This window comes from Scomber scombrus, chromosome 6 (assembly GCF_963691925.1).
Source record: "Scomber scombrus chromosome 6, fScoSco1.1, whole genome shotgun sequence".
Taxonomy (NCBI): domain Eukaryota; kingdom Metazoa; phylum Chordata; class Actinopteri; order Scombriformes; family Scombridae; genus Scomber; species Scomber scombrus.
The window spans coordinates 27,667,224-27,680,979 of record NC_084975.1 but is presented as its reverse complement, the minus strand read 5'-3'; the positions used below and the strand labels follow the sequence as shown (position 1 = coordinate 27,680,979).

Below are 13,756 nucleotides of genomic sequence, written 5' to 3'. Positions count from 1 at the left end.
ATTATAATGTCTTAATCTAAAAGAATTTGGAGTTTAAATATGATACCAAAATCTAATCTAATGAAGGTATATAACCAACACAAACTCAATGCTAAATTAATATTCTGTTCACCATCTTATCATCTTCATGGCTGCTAGTTTACTGAGAGATTTTTTAAAATGTTATTATTTTTATTGTCATATTTTTACACCGCAACTTAAGCGGCTGCCCATGAATCTCTCTGGAGGTCTCTGTCCAGTATCATCATCTGTTGCAGCTGACAGTGTAACATCACCTTTTGTAGGCTACAACCTATTCTCTTGTCTATCTCAGTGGCTGTTACATGCCTTGACCACCTCCCACCATGGACCACTTTGATTTAGAAAGATGTTCAAGAATCTAACTTCATGTCAAAGCATTCCTTCCTGATTTCTCCCCCCTACTACTTGTAATGTTTTTATCTATCAATTTCTAAGAACAGGACTTGCAGCTCTCTGGTATAAAATGTTTGTTTCCCCCCCTCAATTTTAAGGGCACTGATCATGCTAAAGATCAAATCTCTACACACCAACTCATGAAGAGGTGGCATTCATCAGGCTGATAAGACTAAGAAAATGTTCTCACAAAAGGCCCATTGTCGTGCAAAGAACTTTTAAATTAATAATCAATAACAATGTTTTCCTACTGTTCTTCTGTCATTACTGACAGGATTCTTCATCACTTTAACTCTCCTGCTTTGCTTTTGGCGTATCATTACCCTGCTATTTCAGCTAGCGTCATTTCTTATCCATTTGTAAATGCACAGATGGATAACAAATCATCTGAAACACCAACAAGTAGGAAGGTGTTGATTCACCAGTAAAACTAAAGCACAGCCTCAGTACCCATTGAGTTTTTGAACTCTGCTGGAGGGAAAAATAGCATTCTTCAAAAAGATATTCCTTCGTTTGGTGTTTTGATGGTGGTGGTGGAGAGAGCTGATTAACTCGAAAACTTGAGCAACAGGAGCAGGAGTTCAACTGGGGTGAATTTAAAGGCCATTCCCGATGATTCGCATTATTCTCATTATCATCAAACCATTCTGCCTTGTGTGGTAGCGTCTGGATTTGTTATATTTGTCCACTCATTTTTTTTGTTAGTTTAGTCCATTGTTTATCTGTATTTGCTCTATGTATCTTCATCTCTTTTGATACAAAAATAGAGCATAAACACTCTGTTGCTCACTTTAAAAGCTTAAATACTTTAATGCTTAACATTAAAACATGGTTCATATTTCAAAAGGATACTCTCTGATTGTATTTAATATTACTAGGAATTTTAATTGGGAATGAGCTTGCTGTTTTGAGACTCAAATGAAACATCCTTATCCTTGAAATATTCAGACACAGAACATCATCAATAATAAAGTCTGTGTCATTTCTGAGTACTTTTGCTTAGAGTCTGTTGTGTCAATATGATGCAGATCAAAAACACTCTTCCGGTACAAGAACACAGACACAAACACGCTTCCATAGAGAGAAGCAGCTGATATCCATGTCCAGTAAAATATTATTTTCTTTGAGGCACCTTCCTTCTCCCTCGTAAGGAGTAACTACACCCGGGCTAATTATCACTTCCACTGCTAATTATTGGTAGTCTTTCCACGCCTTGTGCAATAAACCACCTCACATGCACTGTCAGCACTGCATCACAGCACAGTACGGTAACAAGTACAACAGCCCACAATTAACCACACCCAGCTGTGATCTGTGGCTGGAAGTTCATATCTATACCTTTCAACCCACAGAGGTTAGTGCAGCAGTCCAGTTTAGATGTAGAGTTTATTAATTTAATATGCAGTATTTTGATCCTGATAGTACTTATAATTAACTCCTGTCAAGTCAAACACCAAGCACTGCATATCTTATCTTGCATGACTATGGTAGCTGCATCATGTGTTATTGATGTGCATTCATGCATCATTCGAGTCACACCTGCAACATACCTATATTATAGCTTGACTGTGGTATTCCAGAAGTAGATACTTTACATATGTCTGCATCTTTCTTCTAGCTTTTATTGTTACTACAGGAACAACCTAAAGGTACCTCTACACATATGTTGCATCACGTACTGTAGAAAAATAGAGTGGGCTGTAATTTGATATAGAGGAAATGACTACCAATATGGCAAGTGTAGCTCTCATTAAGTGTTTCATCCCAAATTGGCTAATCAGACTTTGAGGTTAATAACCGTGTGCGTTCATTAGAGCAGCAGAAGCCTTCTCTCTCCTTGCCACTGCCTTTTCCTCAGTAGCTGCCATCTTGTTTACAGCGAAAAAACTGGAAGCAACAGCAGCAGCTTTCTGTAAGTACTTTAACACAGAAGTGAAGTGGCTTATTATGGCCCTTATTATGTTTCAAAGTGCCTGGTTTTCAGATCAGTCTTTCAGACAGAATGTTTTCGCCTCACATTACTTATGGATGTTTCACCACTGGACCATCTGTCAAGTCAAGTTGAAACATTTTACATTTGTGTGCATACATGCATGGTTTTTTGGGAGCTTACTTCGTTTTGCTTTTCTCACTGAATATTACCCGCTCTTCTGAAGTATATTTAAAGGTGCAATGTGTAGAATTTTATGACATCGATGGGAATGCACGTGACAGAAATGGAATATGATATTCCTATGTATGTTTTATTTTCTTTACTGCTTATCTTCTACAGGGAGGATAAGCCAATCTCAGCTGGCACTGGGTGAGATGCGGGGTACACCCTTGACAGGTCACCAGTAATTCACAGTGCTAGTACGTATCATAGAGACATCCATTCACGTTCACATCCACACCTACAAGCAATTGAGAGTCACCAATTAATCTAACCTGCATGTTTTTGGTCTGTAGGAGAAAGCAGGCCTACCCACAGAGAACCGACACAGGCACGGGGAGAACATGCAAACTCTACACAGAACGCAGAACCCTCCAGCTGTGAGGTGACAGTGCTAACGACTGCACCACTGTGACCCCAAGTATGTTTTCATTATTGTATTATCACCTCATAATGAGAATCGTTGTTTTCATTCCTTAGAATTAGACCTTTATATCTACATAGGGAGCGGGTCCCCATGTGCACCATGTGTCCATGTTGCACCGCCATGTTTTTACAGTAGCCTAGAAGAGACAAACCAAACACTGGCTAGTTTCTCCTACACACTTGGAAGGGCAGTGGGAAGGGTATTCAATTGGTTACAATCTGCAACATCACTGCTAGATGCCACTAAATCCCACACACTGGTCCTTTAATTCAGTGTCAGTTGTGTGTCAGTTTAGGCTAAGCATTCTGTGGATTGGGCTCCTGTAAGTGCTGTTTACTTACAAAAAAAAAAGAAAAGAAAAACCTTCTGTCAAGCGCTCTCTCTCATTGCACTGGTACCTGGTCTACTACTCTAGAATTTGTACCATGGCTCCTTCAAAGTCACTGCCCTCTAGTTCTTGATTGTCTTGCCTTGGTTGCAAGTCACTTTTTTAGTTGCGTCTTTGCATTGACTTTGTATGTAATCGTGCTGCTTCTAAAATTTGTTTGGCATTCTGTCTGAACACACAGTTATGCAGCAGTTTATTGAGGTCAGACTTTGAACTGACAAATTAGAGTTTAGCCCGTGGCAAAGCAGCTCAACCTATCATGGGGCATTTTTGGACGATAGATGTTATCATGAGTCTCATCTCGCTCTGAACGCCCCCAGCAGCCATGGTAAGAAGAGTGAAAAACATCCACAGAGCAATACACACCTTTCCAAAAGTGCTTGGCAGCAGCTTTCTGCAAATTGCCTTTGAGAGCTCAAGAGGGATAAATTAGGTGGACAAATGAGCCCCATATGCAGGCTAGAGGTGCTTCAATGTTGGATCAGTTTTAGTGCTTCTTGATAAGTTGAATTACATCCAAGATGTACTTTATCTTCACTAAAGCCCCTGATTTTGTAAACAAGGCAGATTCCTCAGAGATCTGTATGAGCTGAGACTTGGAACGGCGGAAATAAATGACTGATAATGTCATCACAATCAGCATAAATACTGTGTCAGCATTCTGTCTGGTTAGTTCTATCTGTAGCAGTCTCATCATGGAAACACTTTTCAGGTCCCTTGGAGCCTTTGTACACTGTGAAATTGAACTGTCACCCTCATTGTATTAGAAACACAGAAAGACTCAGACAGAATATTATCCCAAACATCACTCAGACTCCACATCACTGTGGCTTTATAGTCTCGCTGTTGGCTCAGCTTTCACTCGCCTGAGAGTCTTGTTCCTGTCTTCCCTGCATTGTCATACTTTCAACCGCAAGACAACAGGGGAAATCTTGTTGAATGGCTTAATATATTTTTCCGATTCTTTTCTTCTCATTTCGTTCCACCAGGTTAGCGAAGATATTCCACAGGGGTAAAATAAGGTGTTATTACAGGTCAAACAGCAAAGTGCCTCTTCAGCAGGTGTTTTGTAGGGTGTGAAGAGAGACGAGCCATTGTTATAAACTGAAGATTTTCCGCCAGCAAAAACTGTTCAAACATACAGTGCAAGCATCACATGTTTGAGTGTGTGTCATTAGCTTTGTGTGCCTCTCTCTCGATCTGCACCATGAATTTAACCTTTCCCCTAATCTGACACTCCTGCTGCTACTTCTCTGCATGCCACCTGTCTTATTAAACTTGTAATGTTAAGTAAATTAGATGAAGCACTCACTGATGTTCCAAAATGTACTGCAGATATCTTAGCAACAGGATCCTTTGTTCTCAATGAGAAATATGTATTTGTGTATGTGATGCAGTGCTAAAAATAATTGAACACAGTATGTTTAGAAAACTTTCTGTCACACATTGTTTGAAGTCAGAACTGAGAAAATTAGTTGTTTTTTTGGTCCATTTGAAAACCATTCTGTACTTGGTGTGTTATGCTAGTAGCGGCTAATGTAGCCTGAAGCTACTAGCCTCTAGCCAGCCCAGTCTTATGGCAGTTTGTGAAATAGTCACAAAATTACTTTCATTACATTGAATTACTTTCATTAAGTATGCACAGTGATTGTGATTTGACAACCACTCTGTAGTCGGTGTGTTTTGCTAGTGGCAGCTAATGTAGCCTGAAGCTGCTAGCCTCCAGCCAGCCCAGTCTTACGGCAGTTTGTGAAAGAGTCGAAAAATGTAATGTACGGATTCGTGGACATGGACACAAATTTTTCCAATTATTTGACACTCAACACACCGTTGAAACTAATGTATTTGAACTGGAAGTATATTTTGTGCCCACGCCACATTTGAGTGACTGACGCTATCTATGACGTCAACATAACATACACATTTCCATGTTTGGAAGTGGCAGGTTTTCATCAGCGAGTGTCAAGTTACAAATCGGAAGTAACCTTAATAACTTCATCATTTACGTGATTTTAAACCAAAGCATGATCTTTCTCTAACCCTAACCAAGTAGTTTTTGTGCCTAAACCTAACCAGACCTTAACCACAGCATTGTCACACCATATAACATAATTCTTTCTAATAAGTGATTTGATACATATATAGCACACTCAGGAGGGCTGGGTCCATATGAGGTTATTGAGTGCTGAGATGGCAGACGGGAGGAGTTTAACTGAGCCTGATCTCTCAGAAATACGTGAAGGGGGCACGACTTCTAAACACTGAATTTCGTGATGGGGACATCCCATCACGGAAACAATACCAACAATACCAATGTAAAATCAATAGGAATCCTTTCATGGTGGACAAACGGATTCCCCGATTCAACAACGTCACGTAGTGGGCGATAATTAATACTGTTTTCTAATCTATAATTCTTTTATTTTATCGTTATTTTTAATAGTCATTTAACTGAATTTATTATAGTGCATTAAATACGATTTTTTGTTATCTAAAAAAGAGGTTGTGTATGATATAACTGTCATTTTGGTGTAATGAGGTAGTTATTATATTTATTACCACTGGACTTTAACTTTACGTTATTAAAAAGGGAAATACTGTCCTCTTTTAGCATTTTACCACATGAATAATATTATAATCAATAGTTTTATAGGCTGTTATTAGAATGAACCAGGGAATTCGTGTGTCCACCACGAAAGTGGATTCCCATTGATTTTACATTGGTATTGTTTCCGTGAAGGGGACACGAAAAAATTTGACACATTGCGTGTATCCACCACGGAATTCAGTGTTAACAGGGGTCGTGCCCCGTCGCATATTTCTGTGAGATCATGTCGGTTTAACTAGTATGTTACCAGGATTGATGGTTTCCCACCAAAAGGTACATAACAGATCCCTTTGTATCTTTTGTGTTTGTACTCCTGTTGTTACGTCTCAGTTGTATTTTCAAATACCGCTGTTAGACCAAGTGATCAAAAATAACTATAAAAGATATTTGGTGAAAATGAAATCCTCCCCGTATTGAGCTGTGTGTTGGCAGTCACAGTAAACTTGCTGTGGCACTGACGAGCTCTTATGGGGCGTTCAGACCAAAAACGTCTGACGCGAATTGAGCAGCAAGTCTACATAGAAAATCAATGTGAATGGCGCGATAACACGCGATTTCATATCAGGCGGCGCGAATAAGCGTCTGAAGCGAATGAATGAATCAAGCGTCTGAAGCGCCGCAACATCCAATCAGCGGCGAGTTTCTCCCGACGTCACAAGAGCGAATGAAGCGATGATCCAAAAAATTATATTTATGATCAAGCGGCGCGATAGAAGCGATTTTTTTCGCATCAGACGCTTTTGGTCTGAATGCCCCTTTACTCATTTACTTCAGGTGGCTCTCGCCTACAGTTGCTGCTTTGTGTGAAGCACACACTGTTAATCACCCTGTGCTGAAAACAAATACCTGCCACTAGTCAGACCAGCAGTTAACCTGTAAGTAGGGGGGACTTGGTTTGATGCACCGCAGCAGACACATATATGATGCTGTTATGTGATGAACTAAAATTAAAATTAACTCAATTAAATGCTTAAAATGACCTGCATTTATGTCAATATCAACTTTTGCCCTCTATTACAAAGTTGGAGGTTGGGTAGCAGGGGACAACATAAATCCTAAATCCAACACAAAGCCTGCCTTTGGAGACACTCGCCAATAATCACCCAACATCCTGAGGAAGAAAAAACTCACCTTGAGTTACTGTGGAAACAGTTTACCAAAGAAGAAAATTTGGATGCCGCCTGAAGAATCTTGATGATGTTGTGATTGTAACTCCCAGATTGCGCTGCAGCTGCTGATATAACTAAATTTGAGAGGCTACAAATGAGACACATGCAAAAGCACATGAATTGGGGAGTGACAGTGGGAGCATGCAAATGTTTGAGGACATGAGCAGTGTGTAACAGAAACAATAACCACCAACAACTAAATACATTGTACCTACTACTATGGGCTGAGATATATATGTCGGGATGGAGATGGTCAGAGTGAAAGTTGCAATGACCAATATTTTAGGCCTAAACTATGGATCAAATGATGTGTAATGTGATAAGGGTCACTCAGTGATGTGCATACAAATAATTATCACCTAAATCTATAGTTCCCCTCTTCTCTTTTGCATCTTTAGGCTAATTGTTTTCATTTCGAGACAGGGAACATTTTCTAACTGCTGTCAACCTTAGTTCTAGACACAACATGCAGCTGCTTTCAGCAAAAAAGAGGCTCTGATAAATCTACTTTATACCACCAGCACAAACAGCAGACAGACAAAATTAATGCTACTTTATACTTCCACCGCTCTACTATACTCCACTGCATTTATCTGACAGGTTTAGTTACTTTTGAGATGATGATTTGACACAATGGATAATATAACAAGTTTTTAAAATACAACACATTGTTAAAGATGAAACAAGTGGTTTCCAACCTTTTTGTCTTTTGACGTCTTACAAAAAGCAGTGTGTAGTCAGGCTGACATTTCAGATGTCTATGAATTGTTAACAGCTCCACCAAATAGTGATTTTTCCCTCTAAACTTCTCACATGGTTTCATTTCAATAAATGTTCAAATTATCCAATATTTCAGCAAAAATCAAAGATTAAAGAAAAAGTCCAAAAACTGAAAACACATTTGTGTATCAGAACTTTGTTTTTCTTCTTTCCTCTCCCATTAATCATCTCACCACCCCTCACATTTATCTGCTCACCCTTTGGAGGGGCCCCACCCCTAGGTTGGGAACCACTGGACTAAACTAGCTAACTGTAGGCCTACATAAAGTAGTGTAAACTAGCTCCACCTCCAGCAGCTCCAACAGTAACATGCTGCTCTAACACTGATGCTTCACTATTAATAATCTAATGATGTCATATATAATAATATATCAGTCAGAGGGACCAAACCACTATTTTTATAACTATATTATGTTTCTGATACGTACAATATATAACAAAACTGAGTACACTCCTGCTCAATATCACTGAACTATGAAATAATTACGAATCCTTTCCATTTAATAACATTGTATTTCTTTTTAGACAAACCCCAAGAAGAATTAAGCCCATTCACTTGAGAAACAGAATCATAATTAAACTATAATGAAAGGTCCATATTTAAGAACGAACTGTAGCTAAAATTAGCACACTTCATTAGTGAGGCTCCATTCTTTTATTTTTTTCAACATTTTTATGCCAGTCTTCAATCTTCCTGGGCAGGGATGATACCAGCCTAGCACCAATATGTGGAGAGATGTTCTGTTGTTCTTCACATATGATTCTTTTCAGCTGCTCTTTGCTAGAGGGGTTTTGCTGCTCTATTTTCTTCTTTAAAATACTCAAAGTGTTCTATTGGATTGAGGTCAGAGGACATACTAAACTCTTGTGAAGTCTGCGGTGTACATACACTAAGAATGGACTTTAAAGTTAAATAGGTGACATCTTGTGTATGGCAGTTAAAGTTTTGACATGAAAATATTTCTATATATTCTGGATTTTGAAATGATGAAGGCGCAGAAATTAATGAAGCAACGCGTTAGTTCATGCAGGACACGGAAGTCATACGCATCACATCTAGAGGAGTCTGCCCCTTGTTTGTCTTCCTAACAAAGTTCCTGGTCATTTTGTTATCTTAAAAGAAAGAAAGAACTACATATATCACACCATATATGTATATACATATGAGTGACAACCAACCCCGAAGAGAATGTGACAAGCATCCCCAACTGGGATCTTTTGCTACCAGTAAAGCTACCAAACATCTGTTTTAGCGTAGCTAAGAAAAAAACCTACCTAACTATTGCTCTCTCTTCATACTTTTTAATGGTAATAATTGTTTGATTATAAACTCGTTGTGTGAAAGCCCAGAAGAGAAACACTGAAGAGTTGGATATTTACATTTTCACATGAAAAACACTAAACGTCCTCTCATCTCAATGTCAAGCAGTTTACTCCAGAAATGACCTCTGAAGTAACATCTCACCTAAATTCTGAAACGTTCAGTACCAAAACTTTTTAACAGTGTCCTCTAGGGCCCGAGATCTGATGAATGTGACAACCAACCCGTGTGACAACCAACCCCGTTCTCCCTTACTACTAATAGAGCATCTTAAAACATGCCTAGAGGGGATCTTTAATGAGCACGGCTTTTAGGTTATTGGCAAAAATCCCAGGAACATTTCCACATACACACCACAGACACACCAATATTTTGCCTTTCAGCATCTCGGCCACCATGAGGTCCTATGTCAGTGTCAGCACTAGTGAAGGTGTGTATGTATGTTGTCAGAAGCTTTTCATAGGTCTTTCAATCACAGCGGACAGTTGGGAGAGCTCACAGCACAGGTGTGAAGTGGAGGAAATAAAAAGCCTGAGGGGGGGGATATGTTTGTGTTTATATCATCTGTCTCGTTCAATCTCTCTCACTCTCTCTGAAACATTTCTGTTTCTGTTGCACAACCCCCCATAAACCAACCCATGCTATATATAGAAATATTTATTAATAACATCTGAATGGACCATTTACACAATCTGCCTTAGTTTCATAGTACACCTTGTGTTTTACAATATGATTAGTATCTCACAACAAAAGAGATATTAAAAATGACTCACAGAAAAATGATGCATGCATTGTACCTACAAACACAGAAGAAATTGTCATTGTTATTTGTGACAGTGTCCAATACAAAGACATAAACAATACTGGCATTAATTTGAATTTTCTAAAAACAAACACTGGCTTATTAAAACAACTACAGGGTGTGGTCTAAATTCAAGAGGAAAAGCATGGTCTCCTCACAGTAGGATAGGGCAGCTGCAAGTGTGTTTTTATAAATCTATACTGATGTCATGGCAAAGGAATGATTGATTACTAATGACAACATGATTCTGAGTGATCACCTTCATTATTTGTTAGACATCTTTCCAAATGGAAACCTTCTGCAGTGACAAAGCCCCGATCAAAAAGGCACAAGGAATTTCCCACTGGTTTGATAAGAGTGATGTTAGCTACACAACAAGGCTTTCTGAAAAGAGTGCATCTTTCTGAACTGCAGCTTTATAGTTAAAGGATAATTCTTCGTAATAATTTTAATAGTTTAATATGTTTCACAGTTTTTGCCATCTCTTTTTTTATGGTAACGCTGTCTCTGCCAGGGTCCCTTAAAGCTGCAGTGCGTGTTTACTAGTTGCACATAATTTGATTTCCTGCTAATTTAAATTAGGCTGCACTAACTGATATTTCATATTAATAATCAAATTACTATGTGTAATGTAAAGGGTGTCACTCAGAGTAAAAAAAGTTACCACCCAACTTGATATTCCCTCTTTAATTCTATACATAACATTTTGTCTTTAACAGTCTACAACGTTATTGTTTTGATTTAGTCTTGTGGCTCTCATTAACTTAATTTTCCAGCAGCAACAAAGCTCTAAAAACCCCACTGTAAACTAAAATACTTACCTAGCACCAAATGTTAGAGACCAAAACAGAACTAGAAGAGACTAAATATTAGACTTTCATTCATCTGGTGGCCAAATTAATGACATATTCGCAATTTATCTGCTAGATGTGTAAAAACACAACAACACATCTATGTTTGGTTTTGCTGCCCCCAATTGGCCAAAATATTAATTATGATGCTTTAAGTACAAAGTCAATGCTGCTTTAAGTATAATGTAAATACGGGTGGATCCTGCATTATTACATAATCTTTTGGCTGTATCTTATAAAATCATTTGGCTGTGCTCACATGAGTGTAATTATTAAGTTGTGTTTTATCAAACTGCTTTAAGCAAATTGCAGCCAACTAGACTTTCTGCACAGCAGCATCAGTTGGTCACCAGATCTTTTAACTTGGTGGGTAAAATCGTTAAAACTACAAAGTAATATCCATCTTGTAATCCAATAGAATGAACCTTTAACTTAAAAGGCCAAGATATCAATGAGAACCATTAGCTGTCATACTTAGAGATATGCAATGATGTTGCATTTGAAGAGATTAGTGGCCTGACCTTTTGCCAGAAGAAGATGCCAGTTTCAAACACTGATGACAACTATGTTTGCATTTTCTTTATTTTGACCACACCCTGTTAACAAAGTTTGACAATTAACATGCTATAAATAACACACTTTATGTTCCCTCTGTCAGCTGCTTTACACATTCATGAAGCAAATCCTCCTCCGTTTCTATCTTTACAGGAACTTTGAGAAAGTCGCCCATAAAGTTTGTGGTCTTGGTTGATTCGAACAGGAATGTCCTCTCTTTCACTTCTAAGTATGTAATCTCACCTCTCTAATTCTTACTGTAGAGCAAACACTGTACTATGGTAGCTGATCACTCACAAATCGACAGTTACAGCTTCACACGTTCGACTAAAAATGAATGATTTGGTCCACAGTGTGATTTGCTAAAAAAAAAAAAGAAGAAGCTTGATCTGTTAGATAATCTCAATCTGTTAATACTTCACAATCTGTTAAGTCAAAACGATGGATGAAAGTACCGTCGAAGCTCACTTGGAATGTAGTTAAGTGGTTTTTGGTTGTGAAGACACAAGAAGAAGTAAAAAGTGGGGGATTAACCTTTGCTGCAGTCTTAGCACACTAAAGCCTAGTTCAATCTTAAGACATCAGTTTGAGTAATGGCTTTTAGCTGATGTTACTACTGTAGTCACTTGTTAGTCAGACCTTGTACTGGATGTTTTAACATTTCAGTAAGACTACCTGCAGGTCCATCGTTCATCATTCTACCACCCTGAGGCTCTATGTGTGTTTGTGTAAGTGTATGTTGGGGGTCATGGTGACGGTGGTGTCTTCAGGGAATTGGTGGATCCTCCTTGGCTTCCGCTCCCCGTCGCTGCCTGTCCAACCCACTGGACCGAAACAAAGAGAGAGAGAAAGAGAGATGGGGGATCATCCAGTTAGTTACAGGCAGAAGTGAAACAAAATAGTCTAACAAAGTTTTGGATTGCATGAAAACCATAATGACACCATGCTATTTTTAGTCTTACAGCTTGAGATGGTTGAGAAATGAACAACTGAGATGGTTGATCAGGTGGTTGGCTAGGACTACATGAAAGGTCATTGCATCATTTGAAACAAAAGCGTTCATCCACTTGACGACATGAATGTGAATGTTAAGTATCATGTCAATCTGTTAATGTGGAACAGGGTCACAGATTTGTAATGATATCTGCAATGACACCGTTACTTAAGCTGTTCTAATTTTTTATTTCTGAAATTGTGGTGATGTGTTTTTGGATTTCAGGCTTGCATTGTTTAGTTTTCATGTTCAATGTCTTGTGCTTCTTCATGTTTCTTTTTTCCACTACCACAGTGCTTCAGAATTCACCTTGAATTTCAAGAAAATACAGAAATTCATTTTAGGGATATTGTGACAAGGACAAGTGTTAAGCTTGAAAATAAATACCAATTTAAATGGAAATGTGGATTGGATGATTGGAGACATTCCAAAGTAGTGAATAATGGATCAGGATATTTCCAAATCAACACCTTTCCATGAAATCTGCCTACAAGCAACATGTAGTACAATCCTTTAATGTGCGTCTGACTTACAGGTATTTTAAAACTAGGGTGAATATGTATAGCTTGTGTAGCTTAGTGCTGCTAAAGGTGGGTGAACCTGTCAGAGGAATTAGACATACAGTCCAGATGTCATGTCAGCTATACAGGGTTTTCTCTAAATAAACCACTGTCAAAGTAAGAGTGATGGCAGCTTGTATGACCATAGTACACTATGGGCCAGTTTCCCAGACAGGGATTAAGTCTACTCTAGACTTGTTTCTCAATGGATATTTTAACAGAATCTTATTTTTAGACTAAGATTAGTCTCAATCTCTGTCTGAGAAACTGGACAGATAAGATTAAGACCAGATGACCTCAGACCTGGATGAAACCTCTGTCTAAAACTATGAACTATTGTAATACTGAAAGGTGTAGCTATAATATTTTATCCAACTAACATGCTGCCGGCATCTGAGCACTTTGTTCTGTCTTTGTTTCTTGAGAGTTGATTGATGATGTTGATCTGATCCTCTCTGATTGGAATTTCACCTTCCCTTGTGCAGCTGGACTGTACAGGTTACCATGGCGATTTACCCTGGTTTAACCTGAGCCAGCCCTGTGAGACCGAAAAGCCAGGGATATGAGCTCAAAGTTGGCTTGCAAACACACTAACCTTGTTTAGTGAGAGCAGCCCCTGCAGTCTGCCTTTTCTGTTATTCAACTACTCATTCATGTGACAAAGTGGAGTCATCTGAGCTCTCTGCCTTCTTCACTTCCTTTGCTTTCCGCTCAATAGCATCAGAGCTGCCTTCA

General features: G+C 38.7%; 1 protein-coding gene across 2 annotated transcripts in view; it reads right to left on the bottom strand.

The window, feature by feature from the left end:
• Positions 1–12,213: 12,213 nt before the first annotated feature.
• syt9b (synaptotagmin IXb) overlaps positions 12,214–13,756 on the bottom strand; it is a 41,759-nt gene continuing 40,216 nt past the window's right edge. The window contains exon 9 of one of the 2 annotated variants that reach the window (XM_062420668.1): positions 12,214–12,275. In XM_062420668.1, the coding sequence (XP_062276652.1) occupies positions 12,214–12,275 (62 nt within the window). Of the gene's footprint in view, positions 12,292–13,756 lie in introns of both variants that reach the window. The other variant, XM_062420666.1, reaches the window with a different exon arrangement.